At 50.4% G+C, this 23975-nt stretch overlaps 1 protein-coding gene across 1 annotated transcript in view; it reads right to left on the bottom strand.

The window, feature by feature from the left end:
- Positions 1-2374: 2374 nt before the first annotated feature.
- Positions 2375-23975, bottom strand: part of GATB (glutamyl-tRNA amidotransferase subunit B) — a 99593-nt gene continuing 77992 nt past the window's right edge. Inside the window, exons 10-13 of the mRNA XM_043902608.1 lie at positions 22624-22757; positions 15394-15472; positions 5856-5990; positions 2375-4586 (exon numbers count right to left, since the gene is read on the bottom strand). Coding sequence (XP_043758543.1) covers positions 4458-4586; positions 5856-5990; positions 15394-15472; positions 22624-22757 — 477 coding nt within the window. The 3' untranslated portion in view covers positions 2375-4457. The remainder of the gene's footprint in view (positions 4587-5855; positions 5991-15393; positions 15473-22623; positions 22758-23975) is intronic.

Raw genomic sequence — 23975 nt, forward strand, 5'->3', positions numbered from 1 at the left:
CTCAGCCTGGTCGCGCGCTCCACGTGGCTGGGCTTCCGGCTGTGTTCAGAGGTTTGGGACTGCGGGTGGGCTGCCTGATCCGAACGTGGGTGTGTCCTGCCTGCTCCCCTACAGGAAGTGCGGCCGGGGCGGGGGTGGGACATGCCACAGGCAGAAAGATGAACGTCTGCAGTCATGCCCAACCTCACGTGGGGGTGGGCGGGTCAGTGTGGTCACTAATCGTCAGCCATGCATTTACTGAAATGGCTGGCACACTCAGCCATTTAAATGAAAGACATTATTGCAGGTCAGCTATTACTGCACCTGAAGCGAAGAGCCCACTGATTGGCAAAGACTCTGATGCTGCAAAGATTGATGGCAGGTGAAGGGGGCGGCAGAGGATGAGATGATTAGCTAGCATCATAGACTCAATGGACATGAACTTGAGTTCAGTGGACACCACACTCTGGGAGATGGTGATGGACAGAGAAGCCTGGAGTGCTGCAGTCCATGGGGTCGCAAAGAGTCAGACGTGACTCAGTGACCAAACGAAACAACACTACTGCACGTGCTACTTGAAGTCACTGACCAGCGGGGTGTAATTTGTGGCTCGCCCTGCACCCCAGCCAGCTTAGCGGTATTAGTTCTTCCTGAATAGCAGGCCTCTGGAGCCCAGGCTTCCAGCCGTTGGATATTCTCGACCCCTTCTTGCTTCAGCCCTCAGTCAGTAAATCACACAACACTATTTCTCCATCTAATTAACAGCCTAAGATAGAACACTGTCAAACAAGTTTATTCTTAAATCACATCACAGAGGGAATATTTTAACAAAATGGAGCTGACTCCCCCCCCACCCTTTTGAATGACCATCATAAACCTAAACGCTTTAGAAAGAGCTCTCGAAAGATTAAGAATTGTTTCAGGATAATTTTGCTTCAGTAAATCCTCTCTATATTCAGGCTTTTATTAGGCCATTCCTTGTTCTGGAGGACAGGTCATCCTGGCAGCTCATTAACAGGATAAACAGGGCTTTGGTAAAAAATTTTCTTGAGGCTTTGCGGGCACAGAGTTCTTTGGCTTTTGTACTTGCAGACCTAAGACGGGGACTGATTTTAGCTGAGACTACCCCTCCCTGCCCCCATGTCACTTGTATTTTCCCCCTACTGTCCTCCACACAAGGAACAAGGCTGCCGGCAGTGTCCCACACACCTCAGACATCTCTGGGGGACCTGAGGTTTACTGGGTCCTTTCACAACCTGACAGGCTGATGGCAGCTCTTGAGCCAGATCATGCATTTCATGGAGCTGAGGCTGCAGAGGTCTCTGCTCCTTGGGGTGGCAGCTGACTTTTTACTGGGACACGTCTAGAAAAGGCCCACCTGTAACAAGGCCCTATTCTGCCCTGCAGATATTTTAAAAGAGGGAATTTGGTGGTGATGATATTTAAATGATCTTGGCTAAGATGCTTGACTAAGGGAGGCAGAGAGATTTCAATCAGATGCTTTCCATCTGACCATCAGGGATCAAGCTCTGCTCACAAATAGTCCATGAATGCATTTGTCTAAAATCTGCTGGGGAGACATGGCAGCAATCTACATGCTACTTTTGGTAGTGGAAAATGATGGTCTTTCAGTTAGATTTAGTGTTTTTTCCCCCAAATAGCCACTATGTAGGATCCATGAAATGATGCTGCTAAACTCAACAGACATGAAAAATACAATATAGGTTGTGGGTCCTGGTCATAAGCTATGTACTGAATGAGCCAACTCAAAGCTTTAGGAGGGTGTTTATCTGAAAAAAAAAAAATCCATAGTCTTCTTCCAGATTCTCACTAATTATAAAAAAGGAGGTGGGAGCTCAGCTAAAACATCCTTACCTTGGCGTAAATAATGACAACTCTTTCCCCCCAGAGCCCAGAGGTTGGTAGCACCCACCACTCATACGAAAGGGCTCCCGCCAAAGGCAATCTTTTTTCTTTTTTCTGGCTGTGAGACTTGGGAGATCTTAGTTCCCTGACCAGGGGTTGAACCCACACCTCCTGCAGTGGAAGCATAGAGTCTTAACCCCTGGATTGCCAGGGAAGTCCCTGGCCATTAATTTAGTTTTATAAATTTAATGAACTTTTACTAAGACCTGATTCTGTGCCTGGTAGCACGCTAAGCACTGTGGCTGCCAGTCCTCGCCTCCCACCAAAACCGGCCAGCCACCCTCCTCCTCAACCAGAGCACATGCTCTGTACCTGAGCAGGTCCGCCGGGGAAGCCAGTCTTCCAGCGTGCCCCTCTCCCGGCCTACAGGTGTGTGCATTCCAGTGACAGATGGCGATCGCTTCACCTGTGGCGCCAACTCATCCATTTTAATGAGATTTCCCCCCGAATAGTGGACCACCAGACTGAATTCACACTCATGCAAAAATGCATTTAAAATTGCATTGCAGTGAAGCCCTTTTTACAAGTAGAGCCATACGTTGTGGATTTCTTAGGGTGTTACATAAACATGTATTTCAAATCTCTAGTCAGGTTCCAAGTAAGAGATCAGCTGTGCTTTTTTTTTTTTTTCCTATTAGCAAATATAACAACATAATCTGATTTTTAGGATTTCAGAAGTGGGCATTCAAGTTAACGGGCAGTTGTCAGAGCTGGATGATAATCAGCATTGGAGAGATTCAGTGCTTTGTGTTAAACTGAGGTAACTGGTTTATAACACTGTATGTTTCATGTGGATAACATATTTCTGCTTCACTAAACATTACAGTGTGTTCACCACCAAGGGCTATTTCTGTCTGCCACCATACAGTTGACCCCCTTTTACCCATTTCCTTCTCTCTCTGCCCCCCCACCCTCACCCCAGCAATAGCATTTTTCTCCAAAATGATCAGTCCATAATACAGTTTACATACGACACAATATTATTGGTAAATGGTCTTTATTCAACTGTCCCCGCCCCTCCCCAGTCCCATTTAAGTCAGCCCTTTATTTAAAATGGTCTGCAAAGGTTGGCTAGTGTTTCCTGTAAAGTCTGATGACCAAGAAGCCATATCTTTGGTGAAAATGGAGTTTGGAAAACAAAACTGAACTCTTAGCATTTCTTACAAAATCATGATGCTGCCAGATTCCAGTCTCAGGAGCAAAGGGGTCGGGGACTGGCTCTGACTTTCGGTCTTGAAAAGCGGTTTGATGAACACAGTTTACTGTCAGGCCCAGTGGTTTTCAGAACTGTTAACAGGATGTGCAAGGGGCACGGCTTCCTGGGTGATGTCACGTGTTCCCAACACTTCTGCGTCGCTCATTGTTTACAAAGTAGAACCTTACCTCTTCATGCCTGTCTGAAATAAACCAGATGGCTGCTTTCCTTCCTGTCCCTGCTCTTCTGGCTGGGGACAAGGACAGTGCTCCCGTTACTCCCAGTTAGGGAAGTCCTGAGCCAGCGTCCACAGCCAGAACTGAGAACAGCTGAGGCGCTGGCGGGGGTCCCGCTGCCTCGGGAGCACCACTCGTGATGAAGACATTTGTCCTCTTCTCAGTACAGACAGAACTCAGTGTAAAGTCGGGGCTGCCCCAGATTTTGTCCTCTTATGTCAGCTTATTTGACATGTGCTTTTAAAAATCAGCACTTGCAAACATGGTCTTTTGCGCCGAGTCAGAGGTAACAAAGGCACGCAGGGAACAAAGGGGTCCCCCATGCGGCAGAGAAACAACCACTATTACTGTCAGGGGGACAGGGGGGAGGGCAACCCTGCCTCCAGGGAGGTGCTGTTAACTGGACCACAGAGACCGCTACAGGCCACGGTTTCCATTTACTAGTTTGTCCTCTTATTCTTCCCAGGCAAAACAAATCAGTTTAATGTTACAGGTTTTTTATCTGAGGGTGGGGAGGGGGTGTTATCAATCAACCGCACAATCTTTGACATATAACTTAATTTTTTATGTGATATTTCAGTATATATTTTATTCATTAAATTTATTTGAAAACTGATGCTGTCTTTTTTATGGAGGAAAAAATCACTTATGCTCAGATCTCTGCTTTCTGGGATCCCAGAGCACTGAATGAGCGACAGCAGATTTACTCAGTGGATGGGAGAATACCACTACTTTCTGGTATTAATACTAAGGCTCATACCCTCCTCCCCCACCATGAGAGCTCCAAAGAAAACACTGCCTCCAGATCACCGTCTTTCTCCATCACTGCCCATCCCCGGCACCTAGAACAGTGCTGGGCCCAGAGAACCTGCTTACAAATGGATGAGCGCCCTGCAGAGTGAGATGTCCTCCAAGGATGCTACAGCATCTGAAAGAGTGTGTGCACTCAGCATCACTGCGTTTCTCACCATCGCGGCACCTCTCCTGGCACCCTGCGATGTCCATGAAGCCTCCTGTGGAGGTGGCATCTCAAGGCGCAGGTGGGCAGGGCTGGCTGGCTGGGCCCGGGACACCAGCGTGCACAGGCTCCGGCCGAGCCTTGGCAGGGAGACCCGAACCGGTCAGGACGACAGCTGCCTCTCCAGCGCCTCCTTGATCGTTGTCGGATCTGCTCGGCCCAGAGTCGCTTTTCGGACCAACCCGATCAGTTTGTTTATAGCTCTGGGGTTTCCCTTCTTTAGATCCATTACCTTTAAAAACAGAAATTATTTTAGAGGGGAAAACAGAGATTCTTGCCTAAAAAAATCCTAAATCAAGTTTGGGTTTACTGAAACAAATTTAGTTTCTTTTTTCTGAATTAGATACAAAATGAGAGGAGGACAAAGGGGAGCAGTGGCCTTTGGAGGAGGCTTCTGGGCTCCCGGCAGAGGCGCCACCAGCTCCCGGGCCTCCTGGTTAGAAGGCGAGAGGAGGGCTGTGGGGCGTCACAGCTGAGCCTCGGTGCCCAGTGCCTGATCGTGAGGACCGCCCCCCCAAACCCTTCAGGCATTTCAGTGGGCCCTCCTCCCCCAGCCTCCTGCCAAGCAGCTCATTTGCTAGAAGACAAATCCACCAGATTGCAACGCTCCCCAAGCATCCGGGTCGGGGTGCCGGGCGGGCGGGCAGGCAGGGGCGCTGAACACTGTCAGCCAGCCACCGCGTCAGGGCCGCCCGCCCGACCTGCCCTGATCAGCCCGGCGCCTGCGCGGAGTTGCGCGCACTGCCGCAGACTGAGTCTGAAAGGGGAAGTGTCTTTATCAGCCACTCCAGATGAGGCCGGGAGATGGAGACTGCCGAGACCCCGTGCAGGCTCATTCTCCTTATGGAGAGCTCTTCACAGGCTGTTAGTGTCCCTGCAAGCTGATGAGTGGGTGGCATCCTTCTGAAACGCACGGTAGCAGTTTTTACCCCACTGAAAAGAATCTCTGCACAATGATTAGATTTGGGGGGGGGGGGGGGAATGCGCCTCATTTTAGCTTTTTTCTATTTCGTTCTCTGCTCACAACACAAAATATCTGATTTCCAGCTCCGTTCCCGTGAAGGACTTGCTCCATAATTTACAAATAATTTTCAAACTTTCTGTCTTTCCTCCCACCTCTCCAAGGCAGAGAACTGAGGTGTCTGCCCCTGTGCAGATAAACAGGTGGGGGCCCTGTGAAAGCACCCCCTATCACGGGAGGTGGACAGTGGCCAGTGGCTGATTCCCCCTCCCACCGGGATGCCGTGAGACTCCACTGCAGGGGTGGATCTTCCGCCTAGGAAAAGCTGTGTTTTTCCAGTATTCACCTAACTGCATCTCTTGACTTTAGCTAAAAACAGAAAAATAATTGGAGGATTACGGATGAAACTGGGCTAGCCGTTGTTAGGACGCTCCTCTGGACTGCTGGGCAGAGCAGCAGAGGCGCCGGGGTGAGCCTCAGGCCACCCTCCGCCCGAAGCCACTGCGCCTGCGTGACCGCACCTCCCCGCGGGCCTCATACCACGTCGGGATGCGCCTCCAGCGTGGAGCGGCAGAGCCGCTCCAGGACCTCCAGATCCTGCAGCAGTTCGAGATTCTTTTCTGCAACGATCTGTGCTGGGGTCTTGCCTTCATTCCTCCAGAGCTCCTCAAACACCTGTTGGGGGGAGTGGGTGGAGAGAGGAGGGCTCAGCTCTTATGCCAGCTCCACCTGCTGGGGCAGGAGGACGGGTCGGTGAGTTCCAGCCACGCGCAGACACTGAGCCCGGGACCACGCTGGTGGAGACGGAGATGGGTCATCCGCACGGCGGACTCCGTGATTCCTCACAGGGCCCCGCTGACACGAGTTCCACTGGATGAATGAGCGGAGGGGACGTGTTGGCTCATAACAGAAATCACCTGCAAGGCCTTCTTTTAAGCATCTCTGCAGCAACCCTTTCCCGGGAGCAGGTGTGGATACTGCCTGCAGCCGGGGCCTGGAAGCTGAATGCCTGGCGGTCACGGGCCGCTGCAGCCACTGAGGCTCAAAGTGCAGAGCCGGCCTGAGTTGACCACCCAGGCTCAGCCTGGTTGCCTGGCACCCAGTACAGCTGGGACCCAACAGGCCCCAACCCTGGCTGGATCTGCCTGGGCCAAAATAACCAGAGGAGAGGCAGCTCAGGGATCACAGCCAAAATACAGCATTCCCAACAAGGCTGGGAAGATGCTTTTAAATGCAGAGAGGCTCGCTGCTCCCAGAGTGGGTGGCGGGCTAGAGCTGGGGTGAGGACCAAGTGACCCAGGGACGCACACCCCTCGGGGGCCTCCAGGAGCAAATGCCAGGGGGCCGCAGTGTTCTCCACGCCAGAGTTAAGAATGCATCAGCTTATTAGCTGTCCAAATCAGTCAAGTGGCGCCCAGCTCCAGCCCCCGTGAGCTGACACAGTGGGTTCCAGAATCCAGTCCTCTGCTGCTTCCCATTTAAGACAGAGACTGCACTCCTGGCTGGAGTCGAGCAGGGCGGGAGCCTCTGCTGGCGGCCCAGGCCAGACTCCTCGGGCTCCCCTGGCCCCCTTGCTGCAGTCATCCTGGCTCCGGGGTTGCCAGCCTCGTGCTGCAGCACTGATCCTCAGCTTTTGTCCGAGTTTGATCTCCACCCTGGGAAGCACTATGGAAGCGCAATTGTTTCTGGCTGGGTGTGTGGCTCCCAGGCCTGCTGCTGCCCATCCAAGACAAACCGTCACAAGGGGTTCCTACCAGCAGAGTGGAGAATGCAGCTGGGGACCCCTGAGCACACCCTGCCCACCAGAGCCGGCTCTGACACATGGGGCAGAAACTCAGCCTTCAGTTCCTGCACGTCAAGCACACAGCCTTCTAACCACCACCCGACTGTGTCGCTGGCTAGTTAGTTTTAAAGGGTCTGCAGGGAAGGCCAGGAGAGCACAGAGCCCCCTGGCCTGCCCCCGCCTGTTTGGGTTTCCAGGGTCAGAGTGTGGGGAGAAGACCTGCTCCAGGGGGGGTGGCGACAGACAAGACAGAGAGGTGCCCATCTGGGCAGAGGTAAGCGTCATGAAAGGTCTTTCTCCCAGAAAGGCACGGACATCAACGTAGGCCTCTGAGAGAAGCAGGCCCAGGAAAACATCCAAAGAACTGACCCGCCAAAAAGGGAGAAACAGACATCAAATCATTTGAAAGTTTTACTGCACGCCATAACATTTTCTGCATTAAAAGGTTTCTGGTGATTTGTTTAAAAGCAGACCTCTGAGAAGACAAGTGGAAACGGCTTACACGGCGCGCTAAGGAGACAACCCCTGGGGGACAGCGGGCCATGTGCCCCTCCCTCAGGCTCGCACGGTGGAGACACGCATGCATCTGGGGTGCTCGCTCTCGGGGCCTGGCTGGCCAGCAGTCTATGCAACACGGAGGGCCGCTGAGTCCCTGGAGGCTCGGGACCTTAGTCTGCCAGCCGCAGCGGGCTTGTGGCTCTGCAGGTGGGGTTTGGTGGGCCCTGTCCTTGGCAAGGACAGGAGACAGGGGCTCTGTCAGTAGACAGAAATGGATCGTGTGAGAGGAGAGCCCCGGTGCTTGCAGTTACCAGAAGTTGCTCAAGGTGATAAATAAGCTTTGAGTTTCTGTTGCCCTCCCAACTCTTCGGTGCTGGGGGAGCTAAGGGGAGGAGGTTTGTAAGTCTCAGAAGCACTGCTGGGACACCTGGGGGGAAGGGGCAGTGGAACGTGTCAGGGATGAAAATAATGGGTGATGATGGAAGGGACAGCCAGGTGGCGAAAGACGGATTAATAATAAATTCAACATAAAGTGGGAGTCTTTGGAATCCAGAACATTCTCAATGCAGGATGACTCCTGCTTATCTGTCATTCTGAGTAGTCATCCTGAGTCAACTTTCTTCCCCATCTCCTAGTTATCTAATCCACTTCTGTCAGAGGAAACACCAATAACCCGTGGAACCAGATTCTTTCTGCCTTACAGGCTTGCTAAAACCTAAGGCCTCCTTGGATTCCTCTGCTAAATTCAGTAAAAATTAATTGTAACACTATAAACATAAGACACAAAAAGATGCTTGATGTAATTAGTCAAAAGGGGAATGCAAATCAAAGCCACCCTGAGCTATTGCCTCGCTCCTACTAGGATAACTAGTCAGAGAGAAGGACAGTTACACTGCGGGTGGGGACGTGGAGGGCTGCAATCATCCCATGCTGACTGGACTGTGAAACGCGGCGGCCCATCGGAAAACGGTCTGGCAGGTCCTCAAGGTGTAAAACACACAATTACCATGTGACCCAGAGATTCCATTCCTGGAGGTATAGCCCCAAGAACCTTGAAGACGCGTACCAACAAAATCCTGTATACGCATGTTCACAGCAGAGCCCCAAACGGGAACCAACACAAGTGCTCCACTAGCTGATGAATGGCAGACAAAATGTGGTTCTGTCCACACAATGGAATAGTCTTTAGGCATAAAAAGGCAGGAAGGGACCTTCCTGGTGGTCCAGCAGCTAAGACTCTATGCGCCCAGTGGAGGAGGCCTGGGTTCGGTCCCCGGTCAGGGAATTAGATCCCTCCTGCCACAACTAAAGATCCCATATGCTGCAACTAAGACTTGGTGCAGCCAGATAAATAAATAAAAACAAACAAACATTTTTTAAAAACCTAAGAAAGGCATGAAGTACAGGCATGACGTAGATGGTTTGGAAAACATCATACTAGGTGAAAGAAGCCAGACACGAGCGGTCTATACACTGAAAGAGTCCATTTACCTTACATGTCCGGAACAGGAAAATCCACAGAGACAGACAGCAGATCAGTAGTTGCCTAGAGTGAGGGGTTAATGGGGAGAGACTGCAAATTGAGCACAGGGCTGGTTTTGGGGGTGATGAAAATCTTCTGAAATTAGAGACAGTGGTGATGGTTATCCATCCTGTGACTAGACTAGAAACCAATGAACTGTACACCTCTTCAAAAATAAAGCTGGACTTCCCTAGTGGTCCAGTGTTGGGAATCTGCTTGCCGATGCAGGGGCCATGGGTTCCATCCCTGGGAACGGAAGATCCCACACGCCGCGGGGCAGCTGACGCTGTGCTCCGCAACGAGAGAAGCCACGCGCAGCAAGGGAGACCCAAATCAACTCAGAATAAACAAGCAGAACTAAGGAACAGTACATGAAAACCTATTATTTTCAGAAGTCTTGTTTTTTTTAACCCACCATCTACACACCCCATAATCCAGCCTTCCAATGGTCTCTCTGCATGGAAATCTGCCTGGGATGACGTTCACCCAACACTAACGGTAGTTAATTTAAGGTGGTAGAATTGGAATATTACTTAAGTTTTTATAATGAAAAAGAACACCATTTTTCCCACCAGAAAAATCAGTTATTTTTTAAAAAAACATGAAGTAGAAAAATGAAAAGGCAAACCTCCCAAGGCAACAGTGTATAAGGGAGAGTCCCTCATGTGACACATGCTGACTGCCTTGCTAATAAGACTTTTATTTTGATTCTATAGTTGCCTCACAGAAGCCAAGGATCCATCCCTACCTCCTTTAAACACACCAGAAGCGAACAGAATCCAAAAATGTCTCTATCTGTACTGACCCCAGCTGTCAGCAGCCCCTGCAGTTCCCAGCTCTGTCCTGAAACTCACACATTCACTGCACCCAGTTTTCTTCACTGGGGCAGGAGGAGTGGGAAGGGGAAGGTCTTTTTCTCTTTGGTTTCAAACGCTACAATTCATCTGCCCTTACACACACACATAGTCTCTTTCTGCCCTCAGGCCATCTCCTCTCTCTGCTGCTGCCGAGCTCCGTCATAGCCGTTTGCATTCCTCCGACATCCAGGCAACCAAAAGCCTGCCCGGTGTGCCGTTGTTCCTGTACTTGGCAGCCTCGCTTGGTGGTGGGTAAACAGTCTTTATTAGCTCCTGTCCCTGGCTTCCCAGCACAGAGCGGGGTGTATGCTCCATGGTGCCTTGTAATTAGCCCAAAGCAGCAGCTTCTCCAAAGCCTCACTTTGTAACCTGCCACTACTGAGGACGTGTATAAATATTAGATGGAAAAGGCAGCATTAAAATAACATTAAGTTTCTGGCTGAAGCACTTGACAGCTGTGAGATCTGAAGTTGAGATCAGGCGGCTGCCTTGGTGCTCTTTATCCTTCTGGGTGCTTATTTGTAAGCGTTTTCTGAGTTCCAGGAACCTTGGGCCTACCTGAGACTGTCTGGCGGGGGTGGAGATGAGGCGGAAGGCCACCTCTGACAGTGATGCTATTTTTTTCTGGGTCTTCACACACTAGGCATGCGTGTAGACTTTGATCTATGTAGTGGTAAGTGGTCTGTCTGACCGCACCCTTCCTGCTGGAAGACTGACTTTCAGGGGTGACCATGTGAGCCCTGGTACTGGGTGGGAGGCTGCGGAGGACGGGACGGGGGGACGAGGTCAGGAAGCAGTGCTGGCCACCCCGGCCTAGGGCACGCTCGCTGTCCAAGCCCCCGGGAGCTGCAGGGCCCCACCTCTCATAAACAAATGTTTGGGAAATATTCCAGGCAAGGCCTCTCCCTGGTTAACAAAGATGAAAAGCACGTTACCTCTGTCGCGCATGTGATAGGTTTTATTTCATTTGTTACGTAAACTGTTCCTACCTCTCAGTATAAAAACAGCACCCAGCGACTTCTCTAAAAACAGCACTTAGACAGTTCCCTGGTGGTCCAGTGGTTAAAAGTCCTCCTGCCCAAAGGAGTCCATAAACGAGATGAAAAGACAACCTTCAGAATGGGAGAAAGTAACTGCAAATGAAGCAATGGACAAAGGATTAATCTCCAAAATATAAAGCAGCTCACGGAGCTCAGTATCAGAAAACAAACAACCCAATCAAAAAATGGGCAGAAGACCTAAACAGACATTTCTCCAAAGACGATGTACTGATGGCTAATAAACACATGAAAAAATGCTCAACACCGTTTATTGTTAGAGAATGTAAATCAAAACTAAAATGAGGTATCACCTCACACCAGTGAGAATGGCCATCACCAAAAAATCTACAGACAATAAATGCTGGAGAGGGTGTGGAGAAAAGGGAACCCTTTTGCCAATTGTTGGTAGGAATGCAAATTGATAATAGTCACTATGGAGAACAGTATGGAGATGCCTTTAAAAATTAGGAAAAAAACCTACCATATAACCCAGAAACCCCATTACTAGTATCAGTTCAGTTCAGTTCAGTTGCTCAGTCGTGTCTGACTCTTTGTGACCCCATGAACTGCAGCACACCAGGCCTCCCTGTCCATCACCAATTCCCAGAGTTTACTCAAACTCATGTCCATTGAGTTGGTGATGCCATCCAGCCATCTCATGCTATGTCATCCCCTTCTCCTCCTGCCCTCAATCTTTCCCAGCATCAGGGTCTTTTCAAGTGAGTCAGTTCTTTGCATCAGGTGGCCAAAGGATTGGACTTTCAGCTTCAGCATCAGTCCTTCCAATGAACACCCAGGACTGATCTCCTTTAGGATGGACTGGTTGGATCTCCTCACAGTCCAAGGGACTCTCAAGAGTCTTCTCCAACACCACAGTTCAAAAGCATCAATTCTTCAGCACTTAGCTTTCTTTACTGTCCAACTCTCACATCCATACATGACTACTGGAAAAACCATAGCCTTGACTAGATGGACCTTTGTTGACAAAGTAATGTCTCTGCTTTTTAATATGCTATCTAGGTTGGTCATAACTTTCCTTCCAAGGAGTAAGCATCTTTTAATTTCATGGCTGCAGAAACCAAATGCAGAGATTTTGGAGCCCCCCAAAATAAAGTCAGCCACTGTTTCCCCATCTATTTGCCATGAAGTGACGGGACCGGATGCCATGATCTTAGTTTTCTGAATGTTGAGCTTTAAGCCCACTTTTTCACTCTCCTCTTTCACTTTCATCAAGAGGCTCTTTAGTTCTTCTTCCCTTTCTGCCATAAGGGTGGGTGTCATCTGCATATCTGAGGTTATTGATATTTCTCCTGACAATCTTGATTCCAGCTTGTGCTTCCTCCTGCCCAGTGTTTCTCATGATGCACTCTGCATATAAGTTAAATAAGCAGGGTGACAATATACAGCCTTGACATACTCCTTTTCCTATTTGGAACCAGTCTGTTGTCCCATGTCCAGTTCTAACTGTTGCTTCCTGACCTGCACACAGGTTTCTCAAGAGGCAGGTCAGGTGGTCTGGTATTCCCATGACTTTAAGAATTTTCCACAGTTTATTGTGATCCACACAGTCAAAGGCTTTGGCATAGTCAATAAAGCAGAAATAGATGTTTTTCTGGAACTCTCTTGCTTTTTCGATGATCCAGAGGATGTTGGCAGTTTGATCTCTGGTTCCTCTGCCTTTTCTAAAACCAGCTTGAACATCTGGAAGTTCATGGTTCACGTATTACTGAAGCCTGGCTTGGAGAATTTTGAGCATTACTTTACTAGTGTGTGAGATGAGTGCAATTGTGCCATAGTTTGAGCGTTCTTTAGCATTGCCTTTCTTTGGGATTGGAATGAAAACTGACCTTTTCCAGTCCTGTGGCCACTGCTGAGTTTTCCAAATTTGCTGGCATAGTGAGTGCAGTACTTTCATAGCATCATCTTCCAGAATTTGAAATAGCTCAACTCGAATTCCATCATCTCCACTAGCTTTGTTCATAGTGATGTGTCCTAAGGCCCACTTGACTTCACATTCCAGGATGTCTGGCTTTGGGTGAGTGATACACCATCATAATTATCTGGGTTGTGAAGATCTTTTTTGTACAGTTCTTCTGTGTATTCTTGCCACCTCTTCTTAATATCTTCTGCTTCTGTTAGGTCCATACCATTTCTGTCCTTTAATGAGCCCATCTTTGCAACAATGTTCCCTTGGTATCTCTAATTTTCTTGAAGAGATCTCTAGTCTTTCCCATTCTGTTGTTTTCTTCTATTTCTTTGCATTGATTGCTGAGGAAGGCTTTCTTATCTCTCCTTGCTACTCTTTGGAACTCTGCATTCAAATGGGAATATCTTTTCTTTTCTCCTTTGTTTTTCACTTTTCTTTTCACAGCTATTTGTAAGGCCTCCTCAGGTAGCCATTTTGCCTTTTTCATTTTTTTTTTCTTGGGGGCTGTCTTGCTTTCTGTCTCCTGTACAGTGTTACAAACCTCCATTCATAGTTCATCAGGCACTCTGTCTATCAGATCTAGTCCCTTAAATCTATTTCTCACTTCCACTGTATAATCATAAGGGATTTGATTTAGGTCATACCTGAATGGTCCTGTCATTTTCCCTACTTTCTTCAATTTCAGTCTGAATTTGGCAATAAGGAGTTCATGATCTGAGCCACAGTCAGCTGCTTGTCTTGCTTTTGCTGACTGTATAGAGCTTCTCCATCTTTGGCTACAAAGAATATAATCAATCTGATTTCGGTGTTGGCCATCTGGTTATGTCCATGGGTAGAGTCTTCTCTTGGAAGAGGGTGTTTGCTATGACCAGTGCATTCTCTTGGTAAAACTCTATTAGCCTTTGCCCTGCTTCATTCCATACTCCAAGGCCAAATTTGCCTGTTACTCCAGGTGTTTCTCGACTTCTACTTTTGCATTCCAGTCCCCTATAATAAAAAGGACATCTTTTTGGGGTGTTAGTTCTAAAAGGTCTTGTAGGTCTTCATAGAACCATTCAACTTCAACTTCTTCAGCGTTACTGGTTGGGGCACAGACTTGGATTACCGTGATACAGAATGGTTTGCCTTGGAAATGAACAGAGATCATTCTGTCGTTTTTGAGATTGCATCCAAGTACTGCATTTCGGACTCTTTTGTTGACTATGATGGCTACTCCATTTCTTCTACGGGATTCCTGCCCACAGTAGTAGATATAAGGGTCATCTGAGTTAAATTCACCCATTCCAGTCCATTTTAGTTCTTTGATTCCTAGAATGTTGACGTTCACTCTTGCCATCTCCTATTTGACCACTTCCAATTTGCCTTGATTCATGGACCTAACATTCCAGGTTCCTATGCAATATTGCTCTTTACAGCATCAGACCTTGCTTCTATCACCAGTCACATCCACAAGTGGGTGTTGTTTTTGCTTTGGCTCCATCCCTTCATTCTTTCTGGAGTTATTTCTCCACTGAACTCCAGTAGCATATTGGGCACCTACTGACCTGGGGAGTTCATCTTTCAGTGTCGTATCTTTTTGCCTTTCATACTGTACATACTCTGAGAAAACCACAATTCTAAAAAACACATGTTCCCCAATGCTCACTGCAGCACTATTCTCAACAGACAGAACTTGGAAATGTCGTAGATGCTAGATGTCCGTTGACAGATGAATGGATTAAAGAAGTTGTGGTACATATACACAATGGAATATTACTCAGCTATAAAAAGGAATGAATTTGAGTTAGTTCTAATAAGGTAGATAAATGTAGAGCCCATTACGCACAGTGAAGTAAGTCAGAAAGAGGAAAGACGAATACTGTATATTAAGGGAAATGTATGCAATCTAGAAAGATGGCACTGATGAACCTGTTTGCAGGGCAGCAAAGGAGGCACAGACGTGCATGTGTACCTACGGGGGGAGACACATGTATACTTACACACGCTGATGTACGGCAGACACCAGCATGATACTGTAAAGCAGTTACCCTTCAATTAAAAAGAAATACATTGAAAACAAGAGAGCCTGCCTGCTCATGCAGGGGACACAGGTTCAATCCCCGGTGTGGAAAGATCCCACATGCCGTGGGCCACTAAGCCTGTGGGCCACAACTACTGAAGATGTGTGCGCAGAGCCTGTGCCCTGCCATGAAGAGAAGCCCCCGCCCGCTGCAGCTAGAGACCCAGCGCAGCCAAAAATAATACACAGATAATTAACATAAAAAGGTGCTGAGGACATTACTTCTAAAAACAAAGCAATAAACGAAGAAACAGAAACACCCGCCCCCTCAAACAGCACTTAGAAGCGTTTATTACAATACTTCCATGATGAAATCCACGTAGTGTGGAGCTTCACATGAAACCTGTATTGGGCCGGCAGGGTGGCTGGACTCCTCAAGAGGGTGGACATACCTGCTTGGCTGCGGATGAAGAGATGGCCTTCCTGTCCAGCAGGTCCAGCAGCTCAGCCAGGGCGGAGGGTGTGACAGGACTGGCACCCCCAAAGGAGAGAAAAAAACATGTCACTTCACTTTGTCAGCATATGCATTCACGGTTATTCAAGATCAAGGCACGTGACTCTGCAGGTTTGAAATCCCCACCCAGGAATGACAGTAACAGGCCAACTGGGCTCCATGTTATTTATTATTTTGTATTTCAGGCTAGAACACATTTTTGTGACTAGTGTTGTTTTTCTTTATTTTACTACCCAACAGTAACCGCTGTTTGGCAGAAGTTGTAGCAACAGACAACTGCTCAGTTTAATTAGTCAAGAAAAGGAGGTGGTTAAAAAATTCATGAACCATGGCGAGAAGAGAAAAAAGAAAGAAGAAAAACAGTAATTAAATATTTTCGACTGAAAGATAAGCCTAAAAATTACTTCAAACGAAACAGCTAACAAAGCTGGTTCTGGAGTGTTTTTGTGCAAATATAAATTCTTTTTTCACTGTAAGAGTTTTCCTTTCGGGGTGCAGCAACTACTAGCCACACCACTGGGTGTCCGCATGGGCACCACACACTTGGCTCTCTCCTGCAGGCTCTCAAGAGCTTTCTGGACACACCAGGGTCCAGAAGTCATTATATCTACACTTCCAGGAAGTGACTTATTTCCAACGAGCCCATGATGTAAAAAGGCCAGGAGGCAACCAGACACGTGAAGTGTCATCAATTCACATTTAGAGGTGGAGGTGGTGAGTGCCTAGGTTAGTGGAAATATTGAATTACAGGCTATTTCTATTAAAATACATGGTCTTGCTACTTTTAAACACACACAGCAACTAGGCTAATGAAACGCTGTCTGTCTGAGGTCACAAGGGCACCGGTTTTAAATAGGCTGGGATGCCTTATAAATAGCACATTACTGTGAGTGCACAAACAAAAGCTTCTGGAGTGCTCAGCGAGACTTGACAACACCTTCTGTTTAAGTCTCAGCTCCCATCACGCGATGTTAATTTCCTCGTTATGCTCTTGCATATTTCCTGGGACTCCAGGCCAACCGAGCACAAGTTCACTAGGTCCAACTCAGGCACCTTGAGGCCTCACAGCGTCGTTCACACAAGACACTGAGACAGAGACCCCGCTGTTCTCAAGTGTCTGCTCACTCTGAGAAAGGAGAAGAGGAAACTCCTAGAGGACGTGCGGTTTGGAGAGCGTCTGGTATTGGGAGCAGCTGTAAACCCCGTAATCACGTCTCAGCAGGACGAGGGGGAGAGGGCTGGGAGAGCAACAGACGCCTCTTCTCTAACCTCCCACCCTTACTGACAAGTAATAAAGAATCCAGGTTGCTTTAAAAATTCGGGTTTCTTGGATGTACTACCATCCTAGTCGACATAAAGGCCAATTAGAGTGCAGACCATAATGAGCACCGAGGTTGAACTAGATTTCTCGAGCCTTCAACAGAAAGGGTGCCCATTCCCATGTGAGCTGATGATAAAGGATGTGGGGATGGTGGAGGACAGAAATAGAACCAGCACAACTGAAAATACTTCGCCTTTCATCCAATGACCTTAATTCACTATGAAATACCTCCACTGACTTGGGATTTCTCAGTCACCCTTTTATACCCACAGGAGGTCAACAGTGTCTGCGTCTCGGACTCCTTCCCCGACAAGGAGGGCCAGGACACTATGTCAACTCGGTCTAGCTGTGCCAGGCCTGCCCTCCAGAAAGATGATGGCCAAGATTGGGACCTGTCACCCTAATCCCTCAAAGGCCCCTCCTCAGTTACATAAATAAACCATCTGACTTGGAACAGAACGGCACAAGCACACACTGCTGAGTGGCTGCGGTCAGAAGATGCTGGTTTCTGGGCCACGAGTGAGTCTTCGCTAAAGAAAACCCTAACGTGAAAGACAGAAGCCGTGAGGGCTGGTCTCCTGTCCCCAGCCTGGCCCGCCTATGAGGCAGAGGGGAGAGGCGTCTTTTGAGCCTTCCAACTTCACCCGGTCCCTTAGATCTCTTCCACGATCACAACTCCATCTCCAGCCTGGATCCTGGAAGCAGACACCCTGACACAGCCACAGCCACCGTGGCTCCTGTGAAATGCGCTGCCCATCACAATCCACAGGTTCAGTTCAGACCCAAACATGCGAGACAGAGGCTTGTGGAGGAAGACAGGGAGGCCTGGGCCGCCAGGCACTGCTCAGCAGTCCTGCTCATCTCGCTGATTCCCAGCACCCTGCCTGGTGCCCCCACCAGAGCGGCTGTTCTGGAGTCTCCTTTCTGTGCTCTTTCTCATAACGGACCCCCACCTCCCACATCATAAGGCCCCCAGCTGATGGAAGGCCCAGAATCTTCTACGGTGCTCTCTGCCGCCTGTTCCACCTAATAGCCCCTCAAGCCCGTGCTCCTGACCCTGTCACTTGGCGCTCCTACAAGTCCTCCTCGGATGCCAGGCTCCTGTCTCCTGTGGCTTTGATCCCACACCTTCACGAATGCTCAGATCTTCCTTAAATGCCTCCAGGTCATCTTGCCGTCACATGCTTCTGTCTGGCTTCTTACCTTATTTCTTACCGATAAAGAGCATCAATGGTTACTGTCCGCCCTCCCGAGCACATGTCATCTGGATGCCAATTCTATCCTTCTTAAAAATTCTCCTCCCCTCACTTGTTACCAAACATAACAGCTTCTCTGCACTGCTGCACCCTGCCTCTGGACCACCTTCACCCACCGGGAAAGCCCTTTCTCCTGGGGCCTCCACATTCTCTAGCGAGGAGTGGCCAGGGCTCATTTCTGCATCCCCTGCCTTCACCGCAGTCTGGTGAAGGAGGAGAGCACGTCTGTCCCCAGGATGGCCACTGCGTTCCCGGCAACGTTCTCCTGCCACCACGCTCAGCTACCTCTCGGGGGTCCCGTCTCCCCACACCACACATCTAAGCCAGGGCTCAGGAAACTTCTTCCAGAAAGAGCTGGGGACCAAATATTTAAGGCTCTGTGGGACACACCGGGTCTCCGTCATGTGCTCTTGGTTTCTATAAGAGATGGCAAGCATCCTCAGCTCTTAGGCTGTATACAGACAGGCTCCCGCCTCCGGCATCCCTTTCTTGGACGCGGCCCCGCACATCACACTGTAGGACTAACCCTCCCACCGGCATCAGTCTCTCCTCGGCTCAAACGCCCTCGCTGGTCTCCCAGGGCCCCAGGGGTTGCTGCCTGCAGCTGACCTGCAGGTTCAGGGCCTCAGCTGGAGTGAACAACGGAGAGCTACACTGGCCTGGTTCTACCAGGGAATGCTGCATCAGGGGACCAGTAATCTCCACCTTCATAACTAAATCAAACCTGGTATTAATGGAGTTATCATCCAAAAAACCTATATACCCAAAATAATGTAAGGGCCAAGTTCAACAAGCACTTTGGTGGCTCAGACAGTAAAGAATCTGCCTGCAATGCAGGAGGCCATGGTTCTATTCTTGGGTTGGGAAGATCCCCTGGAGAAGGGAATGGCTACCCACTCCAGTCTTCTTGCCTGGAGAATCCCATGGACAGAGGAGCCTGGTGGGCTGCAGTTCATGGGGTCAGAAAGAGTCAGACATGACTAAGCGACTAATGCTTTTCTGGTCAGACCCTTTAAACACCAGTCTTCTGAGAGGTCTTTAAAAATGAATGTTCATTTGCAAAATGAGTTCCAGCCAGCACAGTCTCCGGTGTCCCTCGCCTGGTGTCATCATGAGACTACTGCCAGCTTTGCAGCTACTGCCCTTCCAGGCTTTGGAAACTTTGGTCCAGGAGCCGAGGTTGCTCACGGGTTAACGTCTGCTCCAAGCTCCTGTTCTACCTAAACTGTAAGGCAGAACTTGCTTAGCTTATACTGTCAAGGGTGAAACAGATCACCAGCCCAGGTTGGATGCATGAGACAAGTGCTCAGGGCTGGTGCACTGGGAAGACCCAGAGGGATGGGGTGGGAATGGAGGTGGGAGGGGGGATTGGGATGGGGAACACATGTAAATCCATGGCTGATTCATGTCACTGTATGGCAAAAACCACTACAGTATTGTAAAGTAATTAGTCTCCAACTAATAAAAATAAATGAAAAAAAAATCTGTTAAAGTTCTTATGTTGTTCTAAAATTGATTGTAATGATGGTTGCACATACTGTGATTTAACTGAAAGTGATTACACTATATACTTTACGTGAGCAAGCTGTACAGTATATGAACTATGTACCAATAAGCTATTTTAAAATCTATAATGTACCATTATATTACATATTGTTATAAAATTAAATTAAAATAAATAAATAAACTGTAAGGCAGAACTTGCTTAGCTTCATCCTTACTTGACTTTGGAACAACCAAATATACTTTTATTTAGAGTTAGGTGCCCTTGGGGTTCTTAAGTCTATAATGCTTCCAAATTGTTTGGATAAATACCAGGGGCTCCAGGTTCCCTCAACAGGCTAATTTATCAACCTCAGCTCCTGCAGAAGCTCCTAAAATGGTTGTCAGCAAACCCCTCATTTCCCATATCAACATATAAAGAAACTGATCTGAAAGTCAGGGGATGGGCTTCTGGTCTGAGCAGCGGTGCACGTTACTTCCCGGGGCCTGGGTTTCCTTCCCCACTAAACGTGAAGGAGCCGAACCAGAAAGCAGCTAAGGGCTCTGCTGGGACTGAAATTCAGGGACACGAGTAGTCAGCCAACGATGTGGAAAGCCTTATTTAAAGCTAAGAGTTAGACCTCCTCCAACAGCTCAAAGCACAGCTTCCTGGAGCCTCTTGGGCGAACGTGATCTCACCCTCTGCTCCCACTGCACTGCTTCTAGTTCTAACCGGGAAGCGTCCCGTCCGCCTTGACCTATAGCGCTGCTGCGCATGTCCATCCTTCCAGGACACGGAGCTCCCTGAGGGCTGGGCCGGGGTCCTGCTCCTCCACCACAGCCAGCACTTCACGGCTCAGCTCCTGTGACCCTGCACACCCTCCGTGTGCTGGCTGAGCCCCAAGCATACGCTCAACTGTAATTTCCTGCCGTTCTCCGCCCCGTTCCTCCTGGCTATGCTCCCTGTGGCCCCCAAACCTGCGGGTTCTCATGCCCGGCCCCCCTCACCACGCCCGTCCCACCCTGGGGCGCAGGGGCATCCGCGCCTTCTCCCTGGACTCGGCCAGGAGGCTCCAGGCTGCGCTGCCGGGCCCAGGGAGTCAGTGTGGAAACGAGTAGAAAGGTGAGGCTGGGGAGGCCAGGGAGGGAAGACGAGCAGGTTACAGACGCCACAGGGGTTTGAGGACCTGAGGGGGTTTGGTACTTGACACGCCAGCGCGGATGAGAGAGGGAAGCCAATGCTGAGGGCCCGCGGGCACCGCGCCTTCTCCTCTCAAAACCCAGGAGGCAGGCTGGACACCGAGAGGGACTCCCCGAGGTCCCGGCTGGTGCGGGGCTGCTGAGGCGGAGGACCGGAGCCGCGCGGCCTCGCTGGTGCCGTGCACACACGCTGAGAGCCGGAGGCCGAGTGCACACAGGGCAGCGTCTCTGAACACACGGCTGCTCGGACTTGTGCACCCACACACACCTGTCTCCCCCGCTCCACTCCCAGCCCACGGCTGTGGGTGCTTCTGCGGCAATGACGCCCACCCAGGTGGGTTCTGCTTCCCTTTGGGATCCTGCTGGGTCCCTGCCACCCACCTGGGTGTCCCCGACGAGCCCCCGCACTTAAACCGGCTGCTCCTTCTCTCCTTCCCGACCCTTTCCTTTTCTTCTCTGACACCCATGCTCCTGGTTCTCCCGTTCTTGCCTGCCCACGCTCCTTGGGTAAAGTCCAGGGCGTCTCAGGCCACTTCCGCGGCCCCCGGTCAGGCCGTGTCCTCCCTGACAGCTGTCCTCTGCTCCAGCGGCTTCCAGTTTCATCTGCACGCTCCAAGCCCACAATCCACTTATCCCAGCCTGTGCACGGCCTCCCCCAATGTTCTGCACCGGGGACCCCTTGAGCCATCTACACATGCTGGCCCCCACGCCTGGGCACCCTGATCGCGGGTTGTGGGGTCTGCCCCAGTCACCCCCGACTCGGGCCAGCTCAGCTGTCCCTCCCCCTTCTCAGGGGGTGTCCTGCCCCTTCCTCTTGGCCACTCCTGCTGGTTCCTCAGGGCCTGGCCCCTGAGGGAGCCTCGTTCTTGCTCCTGAGGGCTGATGCCCCGGGCTCAGGGCCTGGCCCGAGGCAGCCTCGTTCTCGCTCCTGAGGGCTGATGCCCCGGGCTCAGGGCCTGGCCTGAGGGAGCCTTGTTTTTGCTCCTGAGGGCTGATGCCCTGGGCTCAGGGCCTGGCCCCTGAGGGAGCCTCGTTCTCGCTCCTGAGGGCTGATACCCCGGGCTCAGGGCCTGGCCTCTGAGGGAGCCTCGTTTTTGCTCCTGAGGGCTGATGCCCTGGGCTCAGGGCCTGGCCTCTGAGGGAGCCTCGTTCTCGCTCCTGAGGGCTGATACCCCGGGCTCAGGACCTGGCCCCTGAGGGAGCCTCATTCTTGCTCCTGAGGGCTGATGCCCCGGGCTCAGGGCCTGGCCCCTGAGGGAGCCTGTTCTCGCTCCTGAGGGCTGATGCCCTGGGCTCAGGGCTGGCCTCTGAGGGAGCCTCGTTTTTGCTCCTGAGGGCTGATATCCTGGGCTCAGGGCCTGGCCTCTGAGGGAGCCTCGTTCTCGCTCCTGAGGGCTGATGCCCCGAGCTCAGGGCCTGGCCTCTGAGGGAGCCTCGTTCTTGCTCCTGAGGGCTGATGCCCTGGGCTCAGGGCCTGGCCTCTGAGAGAGCCTCGTTCTTGCTCCTGAGGGCTGATGCCCCGGGCTTGGTCCCTTTTTGTGTATTCATGGGTGGCCGGGGCACACCTGCGGTGTAGCAGCATTACAATGAGCCGACTGTCTGCCTTCCGACAGTCAGGATCCCCTGCAAGCCGTCAGCTCCTCATTGTTTCCATCTCAGGCCCCCAGCCCAGCGCAGCACACAGGCCAGGGTGGGTGGGCAGAGACCTAGCACACCAACAAGCTTTCAGATGTGCAGGTGAAGGCGGACAGCCCTGACATTCACAGGGAAGGTCTGTGTCTCGTCAGGAGATCAGGGCGCGGGGGGCGGGGCGGCAGGGAAGGACAGAACCCCGGCCCTGGCCTATTTCAGCTGCTTCTGGACACAGAGATCATGACAGAAGAAAATGCCCTCCCCAGACCCCACTCACCTCTCACTGACGGCAAGGTTCTGTTGCTTTAAAAAGCCCAGAAAAGTGTTGAGGACCCAACTAGTCACTTTTTTTGGCTCTGCCCTAGTTTCTTTGATCACATTTTGGAAGAACTCCAGTAGGCCAACTTCATTCTGTAAAGAAAGAGAAAAAAAAATTATATAAAACCTCCCCAAAATGGAAGATGAGCGTTGTGAAACTGCCACCCTCTGCCTCCTCTGAGACGTCTCCTGGTACCTCCCAAACACAGAGGTGTCACCAGAAAATTCTGACCGTCCTAAGTAAACAGCAAGTGTGCTGCTCCTGCTGTGGCCACCCTGAATTCACGCAGCGCTGTGTCAAAGGCAGGCAGAGAAGCCAAAGCCCTGCAGAGCGCCTGGGCTCTGTGGTCCACGACAGTGAAACCCACCATCCCCTGAACCTGCGGCCGCGTGCAGCCACAGCCTTCATCCGTGAGCAGTACGTCTGGCCTGAGTCTACTGTCCTGTCTCTTTCCAGGCCCATCTCCTCTTGGAAGTCCTAGTAACTCCTAGAATAAGAAGGTAAGAAAAGCAGCAGACCAAAAAGGAACAAAAAGAATATTCTACTTCTGAAAAATCAGAAGTGGATTGTAACTGTATTCCTCTGCGTATCATCTACAGAAGTGATGGAAGTGATTTTCACATGTTCTCAAAATGAGAAAGGACAGCGCATGTGACCCACCTAGACCACGGGACTGGCTGGGCCAGCCCGGCTGACCCGAGCTCTCATCATGCTCCAGGAAAAGGACCGCGGGTTGGCTCGCCACTGACATGTGTTTGAATGAGCCCCTCCCACTCTGGACCTCCAGTTCTGTGAGCCAAGGGCCACGCTGCCCTTTCTGTGACCAGAGCTACGTCATGCTAGGTCATGGCAGCTGCCTAGTCAGCATCAGTGGACGAATCAACGTCTCCCATTGCCTTGTATTTAAAAAAAAAAAAAAACCACACGTGAATGTTCATCCTTTATCATGCCACGTTCACCTTTGAATATTGGAATTGCCACAATTTATTTATTCGGCTGCACTAGGTCTTAGCTACGGCATGAGGGATCTCTGTTGCAGCATGTGGGATCTAGTTCCCCAACCAGTGATCGAACCCAGGCCCCCTGCACTGGGAGTTTGGAGTCTTAGCCACTGGACCACCAGGGAAGTGCCATGGAATTGCTACAGTGAGGCCTAAGACGAACCCCCAAGTTCACCTCATGAAGCCGCACGTACATTGCGGATAACTATCCACCCCGATGGGTCTGGCAGAACAGGAAATCCGGCCAAGCCTACCTCTTATTTCTCAATAAGGAAAATAAAAACATCTTCTACATACATCTGGGAGAAT

Source organism: Cervus elaphus, chromosome 5 (genome assembly GCF_910594005.1).
Source record: "Cervus elaphus chromosome 5, mCerEla1.1, whole genome shotgun sequence".
NCBI classification, from domain to species: domain Eukaryota; kingdom Metazoa; phylum Chordata; class Mammalia; order Artiodactyla; family Cervidae; genus Cervus; species Cervus elaphus.